Genomic DNA, 23,156 nt, shown 5'->3' with positions numbered 1-23,156 from the left:
ATTCATCAGAAATTTTCATTCCAACAAGATATATTGCACAATAATTTAACAGTACATAATCTGTTCAACAAGATTTAAGTTAAAAACTTGTCGAGTAGACTTCCAGGAAAGAGAGGTGCGTCACAATGGAGAACTTAAGTACCAAGTCTTTCCTTAGCCAAAGTGTTCCTCAACTAGTTTTAACAAATTTCTTATTTACAGATTCAAAACAACAGCATATAATATTATCACAGAAATTCACTATAGATAGATATACAGTAAGCACCTATGTTTTTCATTAATAGTATTCACACAGAATTTCAAGACATGAATAGTAATAAAACAATACTAAATCATAATATAAAAGCTTAGAAAGGTTAGCTCCCCTACCTCTATTCCAGACTTAATCTCTTGCTCAGAATTTGTTTTCCCGAAAACCCTCTAGAATCTCTACTCTTCTTGCAACTAAGAATTTCTTCCTAACTCTTTCTTCTCTATTTCTCAAGATTTCTCACTTGATTCTTCCTTTCTTTATGCAGAATAGCCTCCCCTCTCATGGCTATTTATAGTCCAAAAATTTTACTATTCACCAATTTTTTAATATTATTTATTATTTTAATATTATTTTATTATATTAATATTTTAATCACCATTTGACATATTGGATCCCTCAATAATGCCTTCAAACCTGGAGTACTTTATCCACTATCAATATTTTAATTTTTTTTTTAATTTTTTATTTTTTTTTTAAAGAAAAAGGTAGAAAAGAGTTTGAACCCATGTTCTTGAAATCCCCACAATTTTCTACCATTTAAGCTACCAAAATTTCTTATTTAGCTTTCCACATTTTATAAACTTATTATATTTTCCATTCACAAGAAAGTTTATTACTACTAGTAATAAAATTGTTACTATTAAGGTAAATATTTTTCATGGGTCTTACATAAATACGTGAAAAGAAAAGAGAAATGTGCATAAATGACATAAATATCACTTTTGAAAAAAAAAACATAATATGATTACAAATAATTTTTGTCTTTGTACTCTTATACTGTATTTGGATTCCACTTGAAAACCTTCATGAAATGCGTCTAAGCCACGTTGGCGCATACCCAAACATTCAAATAGCATTATAAATAGATATAAATTATAATATATTTTCTTTTCATATCTTCACATCAATCATTCATGCACTTCTTTACAAAAACATCATTAGAATCCACATGTTTAAATGTTTTTATAGACCCGGTAATGTGTTTGATATGGATATTGGTATAGAACTCAGGTTTTTTATCTATAAATTACCTTTCATTGTTAGTGATGATAGTATGTGACACTTAGTATTGGCATACTATGCTTTCCCACACAAACATTTGCGTTTGATAGATAGTGATAGTTGTTAAGAGTTCCTTCTCGATCCACTTAGTAAAATAGTCAATGCCAACTAGTATTACTTGGCCTTTGCATAGAGAAATAGGTCTAATGATATTCATCTCTCACTTTGCGAAAGACCATGAGGAGAATATATGATATAACTCCTTCTGCTTAGTATGAATCAGGTTTCCATGCTTCTCACATTGTATACACTTCTTTACATACTTGACGTAATCCGCCTCCATAATCGGCCAAAAGTACCTTGTTTGCAGCACTCATGTCACCATGGTTCTTGCTCTAGAGTGATATTCACAAATTCCTTCATGTAATTCTCATATCATCTATTCAACCTATTCTAGAGTAACACATTTGAGCAAGGGACAACTATATTCCCTTCTGAATAGTTCATCACCAATCAAGGTGACCAAGTTGCCCTTCTCCCCCATCCTTTGTCTTATAATGAGTGTCATTCAGGTCATTTGTTCCACATCTACTTGCATACATTTGTCCACCATATCAGTGGATTATGACGATAACACTTGTTGTAACAACGTCTTGTATGATCCCTTCTTCTTAGTGCTTGTGACCCTTATATTGTCTCTAGTGAAAATGTGTTCCAACTTGATCTCAACAAATCTGTCTAATACGATCTTGACCAAATGGTAGTGTTGGAGTAGAAAAGCATCCTTCTCTTGATACTTCCCGTAAGAACTGACCTACATTGAGCTAGGAATCAGTTTAACAAATTATCCTACTGTTTCTCATATCCTTAACTAGCGTAAGGCCCACTCTCATTGTTTCGTACTCGATTTGATTATTAGATGCCTTAAAGTCAAAATGCAACGACTTCTCTACTAAGACGTATTAGGGCCTTCCAAAATTAAGCTTGCTCATACCTCCTTAGGGTTGGAAAAACTGTCTATATACAAAGGTTCACCATTCTTCTACTAGAACATTGTCATTTTGAAGTTCACTAGATAAGTCTACCATGCATTGCATCTTTATCGGTGCTCTCTACTCATACTGAATATTGAACTTCGATAACTCGATGAACCATGATGACATTCCTCATGCCTGATTCGGCTTCTACAATATCGTTTGTATTGGGTAATCGTTTTTTACTACCACATTAAGACTTTAGAAGTAAGACCTCAACCTTCTTATTTTTGTGACAAGAAACAACACCACCTTCTCTACCATCTAGAACATGGTCTCATCATCTTGGAGAGTTCTTCTCACAAAGTACACATGGTATTATTTGTTATCACTTTCTTGGATAACGGCTGCACTGATGGCATCTTCATTGGCTACTATATAGATCAACAATGGTGGAGTTGTGTGTAGTTTTCTTATAATTGGTGGAGATGTTAACACTTAGTTGATCTGATCGAACCTTTCTTGATATTGCTCGTCTAGAAAAACTTTACAGACGTTTTCAATGACTTTGTTTTATTTGCCAACCTTGGCAAGAAACACGAAATGACTATCAACTTTCCAATTAGATATTGCACCTCCTTTACATTCTTTAGACTTGTCAATTCAATTATTGCCTCACACTTTTTAGGATTTTCCTCTATTCCTCTATGCATAAGCATAAACTTAAGGAACTTGCCTTCATCTACTTCAAGTACACACTTCTCCGGAACATAGGTTCTACGCTTCTAAAGCCGAGAAAACATTGGAAAAATTCATTGCATGCTAGAGAGTGGTGGGGGACATGTCATCCATATATACTTTGATGCTCGTGCCAATCAATTGCTTGAAAACTTTGTCCATAAGTCGTTGATATGTCGTTCCAGAATTCTTAAGGCCAAAAGGCATGACCTTGTAGCAATAATTGGCCTCTTCTATGATGAACGTTGTTCTCAATTTATCCCCTTCAACCATAGGGAATTAATTATATCCTAAGTAGACATCTAAAAAACTTAGCATACAATGGTCGACAACTCCAACTACTAGTTGATCTATACTCGATAAGGGGTAGGCATCCTTTGGAAAAGCTTTGTTAAGGTCTATGTATTCTACACAAACCCGCCTTTTCCCACTAGCTTGAAGTACCTGGAAAACACTAAAAGGAGGGGGGATTAAATAGGGTTGTAGGAAAGCTTTTCGCAAAAAGGTAGTTTAACAACCTTGTTAAAGATTAAACGATTTATATAAGTTGTCAAACAATTGAGTTATAAAGTTATGTTCAAACTAAAAGTTCAGAAGTAAATGTTTTTTAATCATTAGGTAAATCTACTATAGTGTTTGGAGAAAGATAACTCTTAATAAGGATACCGTTTGGTGACAAGAGCTTTTATAAACGATTGAGTTAAAAGACACCTTCAAAGTTTATAAGGAAAACATTTTGCAAGACTGAAGTAATAAACACATAATTGTTTTATACTGGTTCACTCCACCGAGTTATGTCTAATTATCCTCTAAGACCTCTTAGAGGGTTCCACTATAATCTTCAACAAGATTACAACTGAGTATTCACACCACTCCTCGTATTACCTAGTCAATCCAGTAACCCTCGTTACTTTAACTAGAACCGAGTATCACCCCTCCTAATTGTGCAATATTTTTCACCACTCCTAGTATCCTAGACAATCCTTGTATCTTCCTGATACATTATCTAGTTGAGTTCCACCCACTTTGAGTTTCCCCTAAACAAACTTGTCTAGCTATCGTTTTACTCCACCGAGTTAACTGTTTTATCTTTATCTTTAGTTAGTTTGTCATTACGGCTATACATTGTTAGCAACATGATGAAGGATAGAAGTTTTGATGATGCCCAAATCAAGTCTCAAGAACTCTCATTGCTAGAAGATCCTTATGAAGATTTGTATTGTTTGTGAAAAACTTTTGTAATAAGTAGTATTTGTATAGGACTTAATGTAGTCTTTGATTCATCGTATCTTATGCTTTAATATTCTCCCTGAAGTAAAATATACTTTAAATAATTGATTAACTACTTATACAATCGATTATCACAGAGAATTATTTGCTAAAAACTCTATTTGGCCTCTAGAATAATCGATAACCAGAGACTAGTAATCGATTACGATTAATCGATTATGACTTACAATAATCGATTATCATGACTAGTCGTTGGAGTTTTTTAGCACTCTTTTGACTGTTCTAAATTCATTTAATGTATAATCGATTACCTAAGTAGGATAATCGATTATTACAACGAGATAAGTCTAACCACAGATTTTTGGAGATGTCCTTTGAGTGAAGTGAGTATCATCTCTTGTGATAACAAGAGATGTTTTTTAAACCTTAAAATTGTTATTTTTGTGTAATTGTAAAGTTTATTGGTTTTGTGACAATGGAACGTTGTTCTCTTTGTGGGATTAACAACTAGATGTAAGATTCTTGTGATTCGAATCAACATAAAATTATTTGTGCAATTTCTCTCTTCCCTTACTCTGTTTTATTGGTTTAAATTTTCCACTAAGTATGATAAAATTGAGATAAAATTTTAAAAGGGACACATTTGCGAATAGAAACCAATTCATCCCTTCTCGGTTTATTATTAAAACGCTAATCATTTCGTTGCATCGCTCTAACAATTAATATCAGAGCTTGCTTTGATAGTTATTCAAATGGCGGGGCAACATCATACGTTTGCTGAAGATGCATCTATTAATTGACCTCCTTTGTTTACTGGTGATGAAATCTATGTTTTTTGGAAAGTCATGATGCAAATTTTTATGGAGTCTGTTGATAGTGAAATTTGTGAAATTTTCAAAATTGGTCATTTTGTTCATACTATTTTTATTAATAATATGCAAGAACCTAAACCCCATAATCAATGGAATGTTGATGACAGAAGAAAAGCTTAACATGATGTAAGAGCTCGTAATATTGTATCATCTTCTTTAATTGTTGATGAGTTTTATAGGATCTTTGTCTGTAAAAATGCTCAAGAAATGTGGGAAATGCTGAGGATCGCTCACGAAGGAACATATGATATAAGAAGAGCAAGGAAGAACAACTTGATCCAAAAATATGAGATGTTTCGAATGAAACAAAGAGAAACAATTATGGATGTTGAAAAATGTTTCACTTACATCGTGGATTATCTCATTGGATTATATAAGTCTTTTGATATTGATGAGCTTAACATTAAATTTTTAAAATTTTTAGGTAAGACTGGGCAACTCAAAGTGACTGCAATTAGTGAGTCACAAAATCTCAACACGTTGTTTATGGATAAGTTCCTCTATCTTATCCTTAAAAGCTATAAGTTCATTGCACATAGTTGCAATGATATCTACAATGCTTTTTGATATCAGCGTTTTGGGGTGTTTACACGTTTTTGGGTGGTGGTAAAAGGTCGAGATATAGGGGTTCTTCTAGAAATCAAGATCTAGGTACATTGAGAGAGGTGTGTAGTGAAAACATGGTAAGTTTGGACTTTTTTTTCCTAAATCCACTTTTGCTTCCATTGTCTTAGTTGGAAGGCTTCTTTTATGTTGACATAGTCTCGACTCTCATATTGTTTCTAAACACCCTTAGCTCTTCTAACTGCATAAACTTTGCAGCTCGTTGCCTTAACTCGTCTAAGTTGGTAACTGTCGTTATAGACAAATCATTAGCGAAAGGTATCGGCCTTAACGTCGTGACCATATGATGCATAGCTACTTCATGATTTAGATTCCTAATGTTGAGAGCAACCCTGCCAAATCTTTCGATAAAGGCTCTAAGAGTTATTTATTCTATTGTCTTAGATTCACAAGTGTCGAAGATGTGAGATAATGAGGTTGACTTATGGCAAATTGTATTCCAAAACATGAAGCGAAGGTTGCAAATTGCACAAACTTTTTCAAAGTGTGCTGTGAGTATTTTTGGAAAGAAATTTTTTCAAAACTATCTTTTTAACTGTTACAAAGTCGACTATGTGTGCAAGCCATTCGACTAAGTTTGTTATGTTTTGAAATTTTGTTAATGCTTGTATTAAATGTTACAACGACTATATTTTTAAATATGTTGACCAAACATTTATTGTGATTCGACTGCATTAATTGTACATTCAATTAACTGCATTGATTGCTGCTAACTACTTTAAGTGAATTGGGATATTCGACTGCATTAGTAGCTGAGTCGACTAAAATGCGTCTAAGATGTGTTTATCTATATATTGACACGGATTTGAATTCTGTAAGAACTTTTGTGAATTCTAACATTTTCATATTCATTACAGATTAGTGCTATCTTACATAACGTAGAAAAGCTCCAAGAATTCATCAAGAAGACCGTGGTGTTCATCTTTGGTGATTGCTTGACGAGCAAGAATTTATGTGCTCTTATTGTCTGATCAACCTGCACATGAGGTGTCTATTTCGTGATCAGTTTTTATCACTCTTGTGAAGATTGGAGTTGCCCTGTTGTGACTACAGGAAGAGGACGTATTGCGTTATGGACTTTGAGGGGTTTCTCAAAGGGTTGAAGACGGCAGAAGAGGGGACATCTTGCTGCTGGTCTTTGTGTGTTGTATGCCTATAATTTGATTAGAGGGTTAGAGAGGTGTTTTATATTTTTGACGTGGAGGTCTCTATAAAAGCCTTGTTGTAAAAACCTAGATCATTATAGTGCATTTGCTTCCTGTGGTGGAAGGACACTGGATGTAGGCTTGGCCGAACCAGTATAAAAACCCAGTGTTTGATCTTTCTATCCCTACTCTGTTACATTCAGTCGACTTTATTCTTCACGCATTCGACTATATGTTGTTGCACTACAAAGTCTTTTTCTTTGCATTTAAAGAAAGCTTTTAAAGGCATCTACTTTGCAAAAAAGATTTAAAGAAAACATTGTTTTTGTATTTCACCAATTCACCCCCCCCCCCCTCCCCCTCTCTTGGTGTTGAAAATTAAGCCATTCTATTTTAACAATAGGCATCAGAGCTGGTTTTCATAAAATATTTGAAAAACTAGTCAATTATGTTTTCTGTTAAATCGACTGATCCTGGAAAATGGCTTCTAATTTTCAAACCTTTGGTGAAGGTGATAGACCACCTCTATTTGCTGGTGAAAACTATGTTTTTTGGAAAATTCTGATGCAAATCTTTCTTGAATCCGTGGACAAAGGTGTTTGGGATGCAATCATAAACGGTCCATATGAACCCACTCATGTTTTAAATGGAAAAGTTGTTTTAAAAAATTTTTCTGAGTGGACTCAAGATGAAACCGTAAAGCACAATATGATATCAAAGCACGTAACATAATTGCTTCTACACTAACTATGGATGAATTTTATAGGATTTCACAGTGCAAGACAACAAAGGAAATGTGTGAAGTCTTGGAGGTAACGCACGAAGGCACAGAAGAAGTAAAGAGAGCCAGAAAGAACTCATTCAGGAGTACGAATTACTTCTTGATGCTATAACTGTAAGACCCATGAAAAATATTTACCTTAATAGTAACAATTTTATTACTAGATTTCTTTGTGAATGGAAAATATAATAAGTTTATGTAAAAAATAAAATGTGAAAAGCTAAATAAGAAATTTTGGTTGCTTAATTGGTAGAAAATTTTGGTGATTTCAAGAACATGGGTTCAAACTCTCTTCTACCTTTTTCTAAAAAAAAGTTAAAATATTGATAGTGGATAAAGCACTCAGATTTTAAGGTATTATTGAGGAATCCAATATGTCAAGTGGTGATTAAAATATTAATATAATAAGAAGAAAGAGTTAGGAAGAAATTTTTAGTTGCAAGAAGAGTAGATGTTCTGGAGGGTTTTCGGGGAAACAAATTCTGAGCAAGAGATTAAGTCTGGAATAGAGGTAGGGAGCTAACCTTTCTAAGCTTTTATATTATGATTTAGTATTGTTTTATTACTATTCATGTCTTGAAATTCTGTGTGAATACCGTTAATGAAAAACATAGGTGCTTACTATATATCTATCTATAGTGAATTTCTGTGCTAATATTATATGTTGTTGTTTTGAATCTGTAAATAAGAAATTTGTTAAAACTAGTTGAGGAACACTTTGGCTAAGGAAAGACTTGGTACTTAAGTTCTCCATTGTGACGCACCTCTCTTTCCTGGAAGTCTACTCGACGAGTTTTTAACTTAAATCTTGTTGAATAGATTATGTACTGTTAAATTATTGTGCAATATATCTTGTTGGAATGAAAATTTCTGATGAATTCAAGTTATTGTGGTAGATATGGAATTATGAATTATAATTGTGATGGTAGGATAGAAGAATCTTAAAAACCGGAGTTGGTACATCCCTGATCATAGAGCAGCCCTAGTCAAATCCAGTAAGTTGTGACTAGTCATATGTACTGGCGTTTATGGTGAGTTTGATTCGTCAAACATTTGATTCTTCTCCGATGACAATTTATGGTGATATTTTAGTATTGTTAATTTATTGTGATATATTCATTTTGTATGATTTTTGCGATGATTGGATTTTATCATATTGGATTTGAATTTATGCATCTGAACATGGTATGAGTATTATGGGGAGATTTTGTAAGGGTATAATGTGAGTTGAGGAATATGAGTATGGTATGAGTCTCGCGGAGAGATTCAGTAATGATATGGTATTTGTGTATATGTTGATGTTGAGGGTCCTATATATAGTTGGAGGTTATCTTGATACTCTAATAATCATTCAGTCTCAAGTAGAGAAGGATGAATTATGTGGTGAGAGGGGCAGGAGGTCCTGGTCTATGTGCCAGTTTTGGACATAGTGTGGAGGACTAACCTTGTGGATAGTATGGAGTATTTTGGAAGTGTATTTGTAAGAGGAAGTAGAAGGCATCACAAGTGCATAACCTCCTGTGATCGCTCATCAACATACCATCGGAATGAGTGTCTATTGGGTATTGTAGAATGAGTGTCTATTGGGTATTGTGGAATGAGTGTCTATTGAGTATTGTGGAACGAATGTCTATTAAGTATTGTGGGATGAGTATCTATGATGCGATTGTTGTATGATGGTATGAGGTTGTTTGACATAATTATTATATGAGGTTTGTTGAGTGTATCAAAGTAATGGATGAGTATCTATGATGTGATTGTTGTATGATGGTATGAGGGTGTCTGACATAATTATTATATGAGGTTTGTTGAGTGTATTAAAGTAATTATGCATGTTTTATAAATGATTGGTTGCATGTTAGCTCACCCTACTTGTTTGTGTTTGTGTATGTGCGATGATCGTATAATTCGTTATACGGGAGCAGATGGAGGAATGTCGTCTGATTCAGTGCCAATGAAGAAAGAGATAGAAGAATAAATTAGAAGAGTTCGAGTTATATTTATGAGTTTATAGTTGAAATCTGAATTTAAAACATATATATATATATATATATCAACTATAAATTATGATACAATAACTCGTCAAATTTGATCAACTTAAGTTTCCTCTTTTTAAAGGTTTTCTCTATGGCTCAACGCCTATCTAATCGCTCAATTATAGAGAGAAATACTTTGAATATTTTTTAACCTTCCAGCAGTCAACATTAGTCTTGGAACTCAGCTGCACAATTCTTTTATTTTTGCAAAGTGATGAATTTTCATCAAAATTTCAATAAATTGACAATTAACCAATTCTCATTATCCATAATTTTGTGTTTTAAACTAAAGGATCAGATTTACTTAAAAATATAACAAACTCATGTATATTAAGTGTAAAAATCATATATCAAAATCATATTAAATGTCAGATTACTTTTGTATATTTTGGGTTATATTGGTTATTACTATAAACTATAAAGTTTGTACAAGTTCTTTCCTATGTTTATAGTATAACTAATGATTAGATTTTTAGGGTGTTACATACAAAGCCAGCAAAGAAGAAGGCGTACACAGCAGCTTCCATTTTAATGATGTAAGAGGGCAATGAGAACATGACAAAGTGTGGAAGACACTTCTATAACTTCGCTTAACAAGGTGGTGGGACTTCATAACAAAAGAAAATGAGAAGAAAATGATGACACCTTTTATAAAGATTAATCTACAGTGATTTTAATGTACCGATATGATTTCTAAAGAAAGCATGGTATTATTAATTTCTCAAGCTAGCACAGGTTTTAGTACAGTTATAAAATAAAATAAAATTTATTGTAAAATGTGATTTCACCATCAAGTTCTGGAGCAATGTACAACCATTTATAATTGAGGCCTTTATACATTGTATTTACGAAGGGCATTAATATAGACATATGGCGAATTTTAAACCAGAGCTGCATTCGTTCATGATCTGACTTTATATGGCCACAGCATATTTATTTTCCTGACCCATTGGACCTCCATTTAATTCTCTCTGACAGTCTTAAAAGCAATGTTTCATAACAAAAACATTATATTTAACTTATTATCTTTCTAGTGTTTAAGATTCGCGTACGACATAATAATGCAAGGCTTGGATATTTTTATACCTCTAGGTTACATTTTCTTGGCTTTAGAACTTACATGAACGTTCATATATATGGTTCAATATGCATAATATTGTATTAAATCTCTTTTCCCGCTTCTCTCTCAAATATAATCACACATAGGATGTTTTTAACCCGTGTATAAAATAGGTATAAATAGATGTGCAAGAAGTGATAGTAATATATATATATATATATATATATATATATATATATATATATATATATATATATATATATATATATATGTATTTGAATAAAAATAATGGACAATCTCCACAACCTACAACGTCCCTCGTATACGATAATTTTACACCCTTAGAGACATCATTATATCATCTTTCAAGTTTATCAACAAGTTTTATGAGATTCCACACATCTCCACTATAAAATAATCTATTATCTCCTAACCATTTAAATGTTTGATAACACCCTAATGTTCATTTTCTTGAAGTATAATTTGGGATAATGAAAATAATAATAAAGGAGGTATACCAATCATATAATATAATCTAATTATGTAATAATAAAATGAAACCGGATGGAATTCTTTCTATTTTAGTTTTATTTTCTTCCTTCTCTTTATCAACTTCTAAAAGAAATACATACATGACTTACATTTTTTATTAATTTAATTATAAAGTTAACTTCCTATTGACTTAATATATATATATATATATATATATATATATATATATATATATATATATATATATATATATATATATATATATATATATATATATATATATATATATATATATACTTCTTTCGATTGAAAGGGTTTGAGGATCGATCGTCCTTCTTTTTTCTGCTTTACTTCAATCGTTCAATCTACTCCAAAAACTTAATCCTCACCGACTGGTTGTTGATCTGTAGAAGATACTCTGATGCTCAAGTCGGATATGTTTCTAAAAAAGGTCTCAATTTGATTTAGGATCAAAAGTGTCTTTACCTGAACATCAATCGTATAATTATAAAGTAATAATAAAATGAAACCTGATGGAATTTGTTTCGGTAGATATTTTGCGGGATCAAGAGACTAACCTGCTGATGCGTCTGAATCGCTCGTTCGCTTCCAAACTCCTGCTATTGGCCAATCGGTGTTGGCACAAACCGATCGGTCTCCTTCTTGACGAGGGAGGATGTACCTAAAAAAATACTCCGACGCTCAAGTTAGGCATGTGATTTGAAGAGCCTCGGCTCTTAGTTGAATATTTAGTTAATGGTTATCACTATTGAGTATTGGAGAGTAACGTAGAGTAAATAATGCGTAAGTGGAACGTACCTGGCTTTCGGCCTTGGCTTTGTATTTATAATTTACCTTATGGATCCTGAGCTAATATAAGCCCAATAAAATATAAACAGAATAAGATATAAACAGATTACCTGGAAATTCGGTTGGTTGTTTATAACAACTCGGTCAATATTTTATACGATACATTATGCCCCCCAAGTCCGAGTTAAGCGTTTGGCTTTAGCCGTGGTTAACTATAGGACTTATGAGTTTGAGGGAGGTTGCGTTTGCCGAACGGAGAGCGTTTTACCGCTCGTCCTTCAACATGAACCGAGAGCGTTTTACCGCTCGACCTTCAACAATAACCGAGAGGGATTTACCGCTCGTCCTTCAACATGAACCGAGAGCGTTTTACCGCTCGACCTTCAAAAATAACCGAGAGGGATTTATCGCTCGTCCTTCAACATGAAGCGGGAAGGATTTTACCTATCTTCCTTCAACATGAACTGAGAGGGATTTATCGCTCGTCCTTTAACATGAACCGAGAAGGATTTACCTCTCGTCCTTCAACATGAACCGAGAGAGATTTACCGCTTGTCCTTCAACCTGAACCGAGAGCGTTTTACCGCTCGACCTTCAACAATAATCGAGAGGAATTTACCGCTCGTCCTTCAACATGAACCGAGAGCGTTTTACCGCTCGAACTTCAACATTAACCAAGAGGGATTTACCGCTCGTCCTTCAACATGAGCCGAGAGGAATTTACCTCTCGGTCTTTGATTTTGACCTATAAGTTCTTCCTAGAGAACGACTTTACCGTTCAGCTTTGAAAGGGCTTTACCTCTCTGCTTTGAGCTAGGAGTATTTCCTAGTGAACGGGATTTACCGTTCGTCTTTGAGAAGGCTTTACCTCTCTCCGGAGAGGGATTTACCGCTCGGTCTTTGACCTAAGAGTGCTTCCTAGGGACGAGCTTTACCGTTCAGCTTTGAGAGGGCTTTACCTCTCTACTTTGAGCTAGGAGTGTTTCCTAGTGAACGGGATTTACCGTTCGGCTTTGAGAGGGCTTTACCTCTCTCCCGAGAGAGATTTACCGCTCGGTCTTTGACCTAGGAGTGCTTCCTAGGGAACAGGCTTTATCGTTCAGCTTTGAGAGGGTTTTACCTCTCTCCTTTGAGCTAGGAGTGTTTCCTAGTGAACGGGATTTACCGTTCGTCTTTGAGAGGGCTTTAGCCTCTCTCCCGAGAGGGATTTACCGCTCGGTCTTTGACCTAGGACTGCTTCCTAGGCAACGGGCTTTACCGTTCAATTTTGAGAGGGCTTTACCTCTCTCCTTTCAGCTAGCAGTGTTTCCTAGTGAATGGGATTTACCATTCGTCTTTGAGAGGGCTTTACCTCTCTCTCGAGAGGGATTTACCGCTCGGATTTTGACCTAGGAGTGCTTCCTAGGGAACGGGCTTTACCGTTCAGCTTTGAGAGGGCTTTACCTCTCTGCTTTGAGCTAGGAGTGTTTCCTAGTGAACGAGATTTACTGTTCATCTTTGAGAGGGCTTTACCTCTCTCTCGAGAGGGATTTGCTCGGTCTTTGACCTAGGAGTGCTTCCTAGGGAACGGGCTTTATCGTTCAGCTTTGAGAGGACTTTACCTCTCTACTTTGAGCTAGGAGTGTTTCCTAGTGAACGGGATTTACCGTTCAGCTTTGAGAGGGCTTTATCTCTCTCCTGAGAGGGATTTACCGCTCGGTCTTTGACCTAGGAGTGCTTCCTAGGGAACGGGCTTTACCGTTCAGCTTTGAGAGGGCTTTACCTCTCTACTTTGAGCTAGGAGTGTTTCCTAGTGAACGGGATTTACCGTTCGGCTTTGAGAGGGCTTTACCTCTCTCCCGATAGGGATTTACCGCTCGGTCTTTGACCTAGGAGTGCTTCCTAGGGAACGGGCTTTACCGTTCAACTTTGAGAGGGCTTTACCTCTCTCCTTTGAGCTAGGAGTGTTTGCTAGTGAACGGGATTTACCGTTCGTCTTTGAGAGGGCTTTACCTCTCTCCCGAGAGGGATTTACTGCTCGGTCTTTGATCTAGGAGTGCTTCCTAGGGAACGGGCTTTACCGTTCAGCTTTGAGAGGGCTTTACCTCTTTGCTTTGAGCTAGGAGTGTTTCCTAGTGAACGGGATTTACCGTTCGTCTTTGAGAGGGCTTTACCTCTCTCCCGAGAGGTATTTACCTCTCGGTCTTTGGCCTAGGAGTGCTTCCTAGGGAACGGGCTTTATCGTTCGGCTTTGAGAGGGCTTTACCTCTCTACTTTGAGCTAGGAGTGTTTCCTGGTGAACGAGATTTACCGTTCGGCTTTGAGAGAGCTTTACCTCTCTCTCGAGAGGGATTTACCGCTCGGTCTTTACCTAGGAGTGCTTCCTAGGGAACGAGCTTTACCGTTCAGCTTTGGGTGGGCTTTAGTGTTGACTATGAAATTCTTGATCGAAATTGGTAACCGATGATCGAGGTTGAATTGCTCGGTTTTATTTATTTCATAATGAAAGTTTAAGAAAATAACAAAAGTCGAAATCAAGAATTTAAACATGACATTAGATAGAGATTTGGATTCCTCTCTTCAGTTTATAACTCCGCGAACCGATCGTTCACGATGACAAGGAGGACTGCGACTATAGTCTCGCCTCCGTTCGTTATTCTGATACGTTCGTTCGGGACTTCTTTTTTCCTGTATGTACATACGGAGATGTCCTGCCTGAATGAGACTTTCTATTTCATTTTTCAGCGTAATGCATTCTTCTTTAGTATGTCCATGATTCTAATGGAAATGACAGCTCTTCCTTTCATCTGCGTTTCTTGGAGATGGTTTCATTTGGAGTGGGAGAAGTTCAACGTTTAGTGCTTCTTCAAGAACTTTTGCCCTAGGTGCGTTGAGGGTTGTATAATGATTAAACTTAAATGTTCGGAAAAACTCCCCGCTTTTACCATTGTTGTCGAACGGTCGTTTACCGTCCTTTCAACCTCCACTTGCCTCAGCTTCTTGTTGTCGCTTTCTTTGTGAAATTCACATATCCTCCATTCGGATGAATTCAGCTACTCATTCTTGGAGCTCCTCCATAGTTTTTGGCGGTCGTGCATACAATTTTTCAGCAAAATACCCTGGTTTTAGACATGAAGGCAAATTGGTGATGATAAAAGATTGACTTACCTCTTTAACTCGTCGTGCAGTTTCCATATACCTTTTCATAAAGGCCTTCAAAGTTTCTCCCTTTTCTTGTTTAGTATTTACCAATTCTGCTGGTGTTACTTCCTGATTACGATTGGAAGTGTATTGCCTTCTAAAAAGGTTTTCCACAGTGGCGAAGCAATCCATTATGTTTGGGGGAAGAGTGTTATACCACTCTAATGCTTCGTCCTTGAATGATAAGGAGAAGGCTCTGCATATAACCGGATCACTGTCCGTGTAGAACACCATTGCATTGGTGAAAATCCTGAGATGATTGTCGGGATCTGTCGAGCCATCATACTTATCCAATACAGGAGGGTTCTTCTCTGGCATTCGAGTTTGCATGATGACCCTCGTAAAATGGAGTAGACTTGAGGGCCGATTGGTTTGTCAGGGTGACGATTCTCTCCTTCCCCGACCGTTCGAGTCAATATGCTGAGATGATTGTCGATTACGACTTCCATCGTTATCATTCTGATGGTTGTTATCCCGATCGGCGGTGGACTCTAAGTGCTGAGCTGACCGTTCGGCACGGCCTCGCTCTGCTCTCAATGTTGCGATCTCCTCAGCGTGCCTTCGCTGCATCTCTTGTTACGCTTGCGTCTGTGCATGTATGGTTCTTGCTTGTGCTTGTATCTGCGCTTGCATCTGCGCTATCAAATCTATGGTGTTCTGTTCTTCCTCCATGCTCCTCGTGGTCACCATTGGGTTTGACGCTCGGCCCCACGGTGGGCGCCAAAATGTTTCGGTAGATATTTTGCGGGACTGAGAGACTAACCTGCTGATACATCTGAACCGCTCGCTCGCTTCCAAACTCTTGCTATTGGCTGATCGGTGTTGGCACAAACCGATCGGTCTCCTTCTTGATGAGGAAGGATGTACCTGCAAAAGATACTCCGACGCTCAAGTTAGGCGTGTGATTTGAAGAGTCTCGGCTCTTAGTTGAATATTTAGTGAATGGTTATCACTATTGAGTATTGGAGAGTAACGTAAAGTAAATAATGCGTAAGTGGAACGTACCTGGCTTTCGGCCTTGGCTTTGTATTTATAATTTACCTTATGGATCCTGAGCTGATATAAGCCCAATAAAATATAAACAGAATAAGATATAAACAGATTACCTGGAAATCCGGTTGGTTGTTTATAACCACTCGGTCAATATTTTGTACGATTCAGAATTCTTTCTATTTTAGTTTTATTTTCTTCCTTCTCTTTATCAACTTCTAAAAGAAATACATACATGACTTACATTTTTTATTAATTTAATTATAAAGTTAACTTCCTATTGACTTAATATATATATATATATATATATATATATATATATATATATATATATATATATATATATATATATATATATATATATATATATACTTCTTTTGATTGAAAGGGTTTGAGATCGATCGTCCTTCCTTTTTTTGGTTTACATTAATCGTCCAATCCACTCCAAAAGCTTAATCTCCACCGACTGGTTGTTGATCTGTAGAAGACACTCTGATGCTCAAGTCGGATATGTTTCAAAAAAGGTCTCAATTTGATTTAGGATCAAAAGTGTCTTTACCTGAACATCAATCGTATATTTATAGGGCTTATAGCAATCAAGCCCATTAATTAATCATTAATACCGTATATTCATATTTGATATGGCAATCAAATCATATTAATATCGTATATTCATATTTGATATGACAATCAAACCATTAATGTCGTATATTCATATTTGATATGACAATCAAACCATTAATATCTGTTAATATATCTACTAAATGCCCAAAAATGACTGTTTCACTCTTAATTATACTTTAACTACCTAACGTGGTTGTCTTGACCGATCGGCTACACTTATCAGTAAGTTGATTCTCGTTGTAACACCAACCAGTATATTTCATAAAGTACACAAGTCCCCCAAGCCCAAGCAACCTCTTTATTGAAAGATGTGCGCAAGAATTATTATGAGCTTAAGAGAGGTCGCTCACATTGTACTAGGGAGTCTATTTTCGATGCGCTTTAAATCTTCATTCCTCTTTACACCGAGCGACGACCTCTAAGAGTTCACTTAGAATGTTCCCTAGGTCGAAGAGACTCTAGTGAGAGTTCACAGAGAACGCTCCTCACTAAGCAACAAAATTGTTTTGTAAGTTGAAGTGGCTTCGGTGAGAGTTCTCAAGGAATCGTTCCTCACCAAGCGGCGGATGATAGGATTTCACTTGGAATCGTTCCCTAGGTCAAAGAGGCTTCGGTGAGAGTTCACAAGGAATCGTTCCTTACTAAGCGACGGACGTTAGGAATAGCTTGTAGATCTGTCGTCGTTGCCTCCACCACTAGTCGTTGGCGCTGCCTTCACTACTGCTCATCGCCACTACCTCCACCACTGGCTGTCGCTACTGCCTCCACCATTGGTCGCTGCCGCTACCTCCACCACTGGTCACCATGATAAAATTTTTAACTTATTGTTCCAAGTTGCTTCCTCTACTTCTCTCGCACAAACTACGTTGTTTGTTGTCGTCATTGGCCATTCGTCGTCGTCACCGGCTGTTCGTCACCGTCTTCAGCCCTTTTTCGTCGCCTTTGACCGTTCGTCACGCTATTTCGTCACTGGCTTCGCTGTTGCAGATGAAAAAGAAAAAAAAATGATTTTGAAAGGCAAAAGTTTGAATTTTCTAAAGAAAAAAAAACATTTATCGCCTCGGTTCGAAACCAACTGAAGCAAAATACCCTCACATACCACTTCGGTTCAGAACCGAGGCAAAAAAACTATCATTTTTATCTCACTTGTATATACCTCAGTTCAAAAACCGCTGCTTATAAACGAAAATAATCGATGTCGTTTTCCTGTACTGCACTCGTGACTTTAGCCTCATTACGTAGCTCACTTAAATCTATACTGCCATAAAATAACTTTTAACTTTTTTATTCCAACAACAGAAAATTTATTTTATTTTCTTTTCCTTTATTAACAAAACCTGACTATTGTGTTTGTTTACGTGGACATGGGAAACCATTTTTCTGAGATCTCCAAGGCAATTCAAGGGAGTTTAAAAAAAGTTCCTTTTTACAGAGATCTCATCAGGGAAATAAAAAAATAACTGTAAAACAGAAGCATGTAAATGTACTTTTTCAGTAAAATAATAACATAAATAATAAATTTCAATAAATATATATAACCACCCTATGGCTAGACCACTTTACTGAAATTCTTTAATATATAAATTGTATTTTTTCTGGTGAAGTTTGGTACAGAAAATGAAAATTGTTTAACACGTGATGATGTGAATACTTCTTTTGACAATAATTTACGTTCCACTATTTGCAAATTCGAGGTGAATTATAGAGTAGATTTAGATTTCTAAATTTTTCTTTATTTTATTTCTAACTTGTATCTTCTATATAAAAAAAAAGTAATATTTCATGCATGATTAGCTTTTAAATACTTTGTGAACTTAAAACATGGTCAAACTAATTTAGACTTCTAGAAGTTAGAATAGGACAATTGTTCCCCTCTTTCTTCCACCCTACTAAATATTTAATGGAAAATAATTGAGAGATATTCACTATATAAATTTAGTTATAATTAACTATCTATATAGTTGATCTGGTCAATGTAACCTATTCATTTAAATTATCTTGTACCATATATATATATATATAGATGTAAATCTCATTTTAAATTTTTTTATGAAAAGTTTAAAATTTATTTCTTAATCTATTTTATAAATTGGTTTTATAAAGTTGAATTAGGTTTAAAGTGTCTTTTTAACCTATTTTACAATTCATTACTATTAAAGTGAATTATATTAAAAAATAAGAGGACATTGTAAAAGAAACATATAATTTATTTAAAAATTATAAATATTAAAGTAACAAATAATTTGGTTGGATGCAAAAAAAAAAATCATCTAACAGATTAAATATGATTTTCCAAACATAAAATAGAATAGCAACGTTAATTTCAATTCAGTGGTGCTTGACTATAATCATTTTGATTATGTCAAACAATAGTAGGTGAAGTTCTGGAGTCAAGAGTGGTTGGTTGAGGTTTTGGGTATGTTGTTTATGGAAAAACTTGCTTGTGATTTTAGCCAGTTGTTACTATCAGGTTTAGAATTTGTAGTATGAAGAAAACAAGTCTGGTCAACACGACTTTATGAAATTCCACAAAACCAGAGAGTTTTTGAGAATTCATTGACCACATTTTTTAAGGCAGGTATTCTGGCACAAGCATCACTCCCACGAACTTCTCTGTTATTGTCATATAGGCCAATTCAACTAACTCAACTTCCATTACTGTTTTGGGGTCTATTTACAGTAAGGTTGTTCTACCCAAAATGATTTTGTATTTTAGAAATTACTCTAATATTCTTAGAGATATTATTTTAACAGATAATTGTCTAAACGGTACTTAACAATTTTAAAATATAAAAATAAAAAAAGTAGTTAAAAGATTAAAAAAGAGAGTAGATGAATGAAATAATAGGTATAACTAGATAATAACATTCAAGTTTATCTCTTAAGTATGTATTCCTTATTTCTATTCATTGTGTGAGAACATTACGTATCTTTCTCATTCTTTTTATCATGTTATCATCATTTTCTATTTAAAAAAAAATCACTTTTCAACCTTTTAATGACTTGGTTTAACTCCTGTAACTATACATTAATCATTCTTTGAAAATAGAAACACCTTAAAGGACCAGTTACATCCTTTTGTTGAAAAATATAAATATAAATATTTATATACAAAGATCATAATTACTCGTAATCTCTTAATTACTTCTAATTTTGTTGTTAGCTCATTTCCCCTGATCAGGATTATATGAATGCAATAACAAAATGGGAAAAGCAAACACAGTTATATTTTGTACAGCTAACTCTACTTTCTCTCTGCAGTGTGCCAAAGGAAAAATAAAGATTTTTAGCTCATCAAAACAGGAAAGTAATTAGCTGAAAGAAAAGCACTCCATTGCAGAATATTGAAAAAGTTATTATACTATTCTTAGTTATAAAAGATACTTATTCTCAAGTGGGTAATATTATTCAAATATGCAAGTTGGTACTATATATTAGCGACTCTAAGAAAACACTCGGTAAGACTTTGATAACTATTACGTTCCCCTTTTGCTTAGTTTTCATATATTCCTCTCTTATACGTAACATATATGTAACTTCATAATTTAGATGCGAGCAGTATTATTTTCCATTCTTCACATCATTTTCAGGAGAGCTGCCTTCTAAGCTAATTAATACCATTTCCAAATATATATTCTACCCCACCTTAAAAATAGTTAATGAACATATCAAATTTGGATGTCATATTCTAAACACTCTTAATATTCTCAGTTCTCAATTCAAAGCTATTTATGAAGTGTGACCATGGTTCAACCCTGGTTTCTTGGTTTAATAAATAATGAAAATTATGCAAGAAAATAGAAGAAATAAAAGAAATTGGAGGACCGTTATTAAGTTAAGATGAAACATATGTACAAAACTACACCTCAAAATTTTCAAAATATTTGCGGGATTGGTCAAACAATGAAAGATGTCATTTTCCTCTTGAATACCACCCTTCTCACTCTGTCATATTTTTCCAGTTAGAGTCCCACTGTTATTAGAAACGAAAGTTTGACCAAAGACTAAACACCCGTTTAAATGGACCACACACACTCTGTGTCAAGTGTGTGTATAATAATATCTGCTCTATCTTCTTACCCTGTGTTTGTGCTGTGTATGAGAACCCAAACAGAAACAAAGAGAAAGAAGCATAACAGAGAGAAAACAAAAGCATTACGATTAAAGGAAAAGAATGGCAAAGATAAGAGAGAAGTTATACGTCACCGTTCCGAGTCTCTTCCGGTGCCCAATTTCAATGGACGTCATGCAGTCCCCCGTAAGCCTCTGCACCGGCGTCACATACGATCGCGCCAGCATTCAGCGCTGGCTTGACTCGGGACACGACACGTGTCCCGCCACCATGCAGGTTCTTCCCTCCAAAGACTTCATCCCCAATCTCACGCTTCACCGCCTCATCCGCCTGTGGCTCCTCTCTGCCGAACCTCCCTCGCCGGATTCCTCTACCGACAACCTGCACTCCCTCCTCCGCCAAATCCAAACCGTTGACGATGATCTCGCCGGAACCCTCTCCAAAATCGCCGAATTCGCCACAACCTCCGGCGAAAATCGTCGGAAACTTGCCTACTTCCCCGGCTTCGACGCCGCTATCGTCCGCGCGCTGGCCAGGTGCAGTTCGCGGATAGACGCGTCTGAAAACGCGATTTACCTTCTCGACTCGGTCCTCCGAGAAAACGGAAATCCAGAGAAGATCCGAAGGCTAATTTTCGACGCTCGCCAACAATGCTTTGATTCGATGATTTTCATTTTACGAAACGGATCTTCGAAATCGAAGATTGAAACGGTTAGGTTTTTGGGGTTTCTTGCGTGCGATTTTCAGTCCTCAAAATCGATCGCGGAAACGCAAGGACTGTTGTCTTCGGTAGCGGGTTTTTTGAAGGACGGTGGAGAGGAGTTACGCGAGGCCGTTTTGTTGTTTCTAGGCGTCATTTCGGTGACTCGCTCCGCGAAGGTGGAACTAGTTAATTGCGGTGTTGTCGAATTGGTTTCGAAATTGTTACGAGATTGTTCATCGGCGAAGACGGCGGAGAGGTGTCTGAGGGTACTGGCGGTGGTGGCGACGTGCGCGGAGGGGAGGGAGGCGATGGCAGCGGAGCCTTCATGTGCAGCGGCGGTGGTGGAGAGAGTGACGAAGGCGGTGAAGGTGGCGGCGGAGGACGCAGTGGTGGTGCTGTGGAGCTTGTGCTGTTTGAGCGGTAATGTGAAGGTGAGGGATGACGTGGCAAAGCGAAACGGCGTGGCAGTGATTTTATTGGTTATGCAGAGAGGGTGGGAGGAGCACGTGAGGAGCATGTGTGTGGATTTGATTAAGGTTTTGAAGGGTGCGTGCAAGAACAACGGGTTGGGGTTGGGAACCTATGATACCAAAACCACTCATATCAAACCTTGCTAATGTTGTAACGTTGATGAAGTTGAACCAACTTTCCTTTTTTGGTAAATAGTCGAACCATCTTTTTAGCATTCTAACAAAAGAATGTTTCATGTTCGTTTCACTCTTTCGTTTTATTGGAAAGAACCAAAATGTATATTGGTAGAGAATAATAATATTCGAGTATGACCTATGGATTTGAAATTTTGATTGAAGTTAGGTTTTGGATAGGTTAAGGAAGTTCTAGCTAATCAATAACTTACATAGACTAAAAAGATAAGTTTTTATGACCTAAAGAATGTTTTAAACTTTTAGGTTATGGAGAAAAAGGATTTATACATTCGTTCAACTAGAAATAGGTTATATAGTTTTCATTACTTTATAACATAAATGATACTTTCACATACAACTTTTATTTTTTACATTTATTTACGTTACACTATTGCAAAAACAATAACTTATAATATTACGCGTTCAACGTCACGCGTTTAACATCCTACCACTTACTAGTCAACGTTAAAAATGATCGATGACATTTTTGTAAATAAATACAATTATTAGACATCGTTTAGAATTGTAATTCAACGTCAAATATGTGATATTGGATAAATTTTGCGAAAATGTTTGGCGTGGAAGTGAAAATGTAATTACGTATGATGTCGAATTCCCTAGAATTAGACGTCAAAAGGATATAAAACGTCGAATGTCCAAGTGTTAGAGGTTAAAATGTTAGCGAATTCAATAAAAATTTAAGCGGGAGATTAAAAATTCATTCACTTTATCTTAGCGCGCGATACCCTCTTCTCTTCTCAAGTTTTTCTGGAACGAAGTTTGACAACTATCACATGTAATCCACTACAAGAAATTGGCATATTACCGAAGGGTTTTTACGGACGGTCTCTCAGCCTTTGGTAAAAGTGCGTTACCGATGGTGAAGAAGATAATTACCGAAGGTCATGGTGAAATAGCATTACAGA

At 35.9% G+C, this 23,156-nt stretch overlaps 1 protein-coding gene across 1 annotated transcript; it reads left to right on the top strand.

Annotated features, from left to right (window-relative positions):
* Window positions 1-20,872: 20,872 nt before the first annotated feature.
* Window positions 20,873-22,303, top strand: LOC108344810 (U-box domain-containing protein 28). The gene has a single exon (XM_017583310.2). It carries the CDS (start codon window positions 20,986-20,988, stop codon window positions 22,201-22,203), a length of 1,218 nt encoding a protein of 405 aa, XP_017438799.1. The 5' UTR covers window positions 20,873-20,985; the 3' UTR covers window positions 22,204-22,303.
* The last annotated feature ends 853 nt before the right edge of the window (window positions 22,304-23,156 follow it).

The sequence above is a fragment of the Vigna angularis genome, chromosome 8, assembly GCF_016808095.1.
Source record: "Vigna angularis cultivar LongXiaoDou No.4 chromosome 8, ASM1680809v1, whole genome shotgun sequence".
Classification (NCBI taxonomy): domain Eukaryota; kingdom Viridiplantae; phylum Streptophyta; class Magnoliopsida; order Fabales; family Fabaceae; genus Vigna; species Vigna angularis.
Note: the sequence above shows the minus strand (reverse complement) of the source record. Positions and strands in the feature narration are given on the sequence as shown.

Coding starts and splice junctions, on each gene's coding strand:
- LOC108344810 (XM_017583310.2), top strand. CDS start 20,986: ATGGCAAAGATAAGAGAGAAGTTATACGTCACCGTTCCGAGTCTCTTC.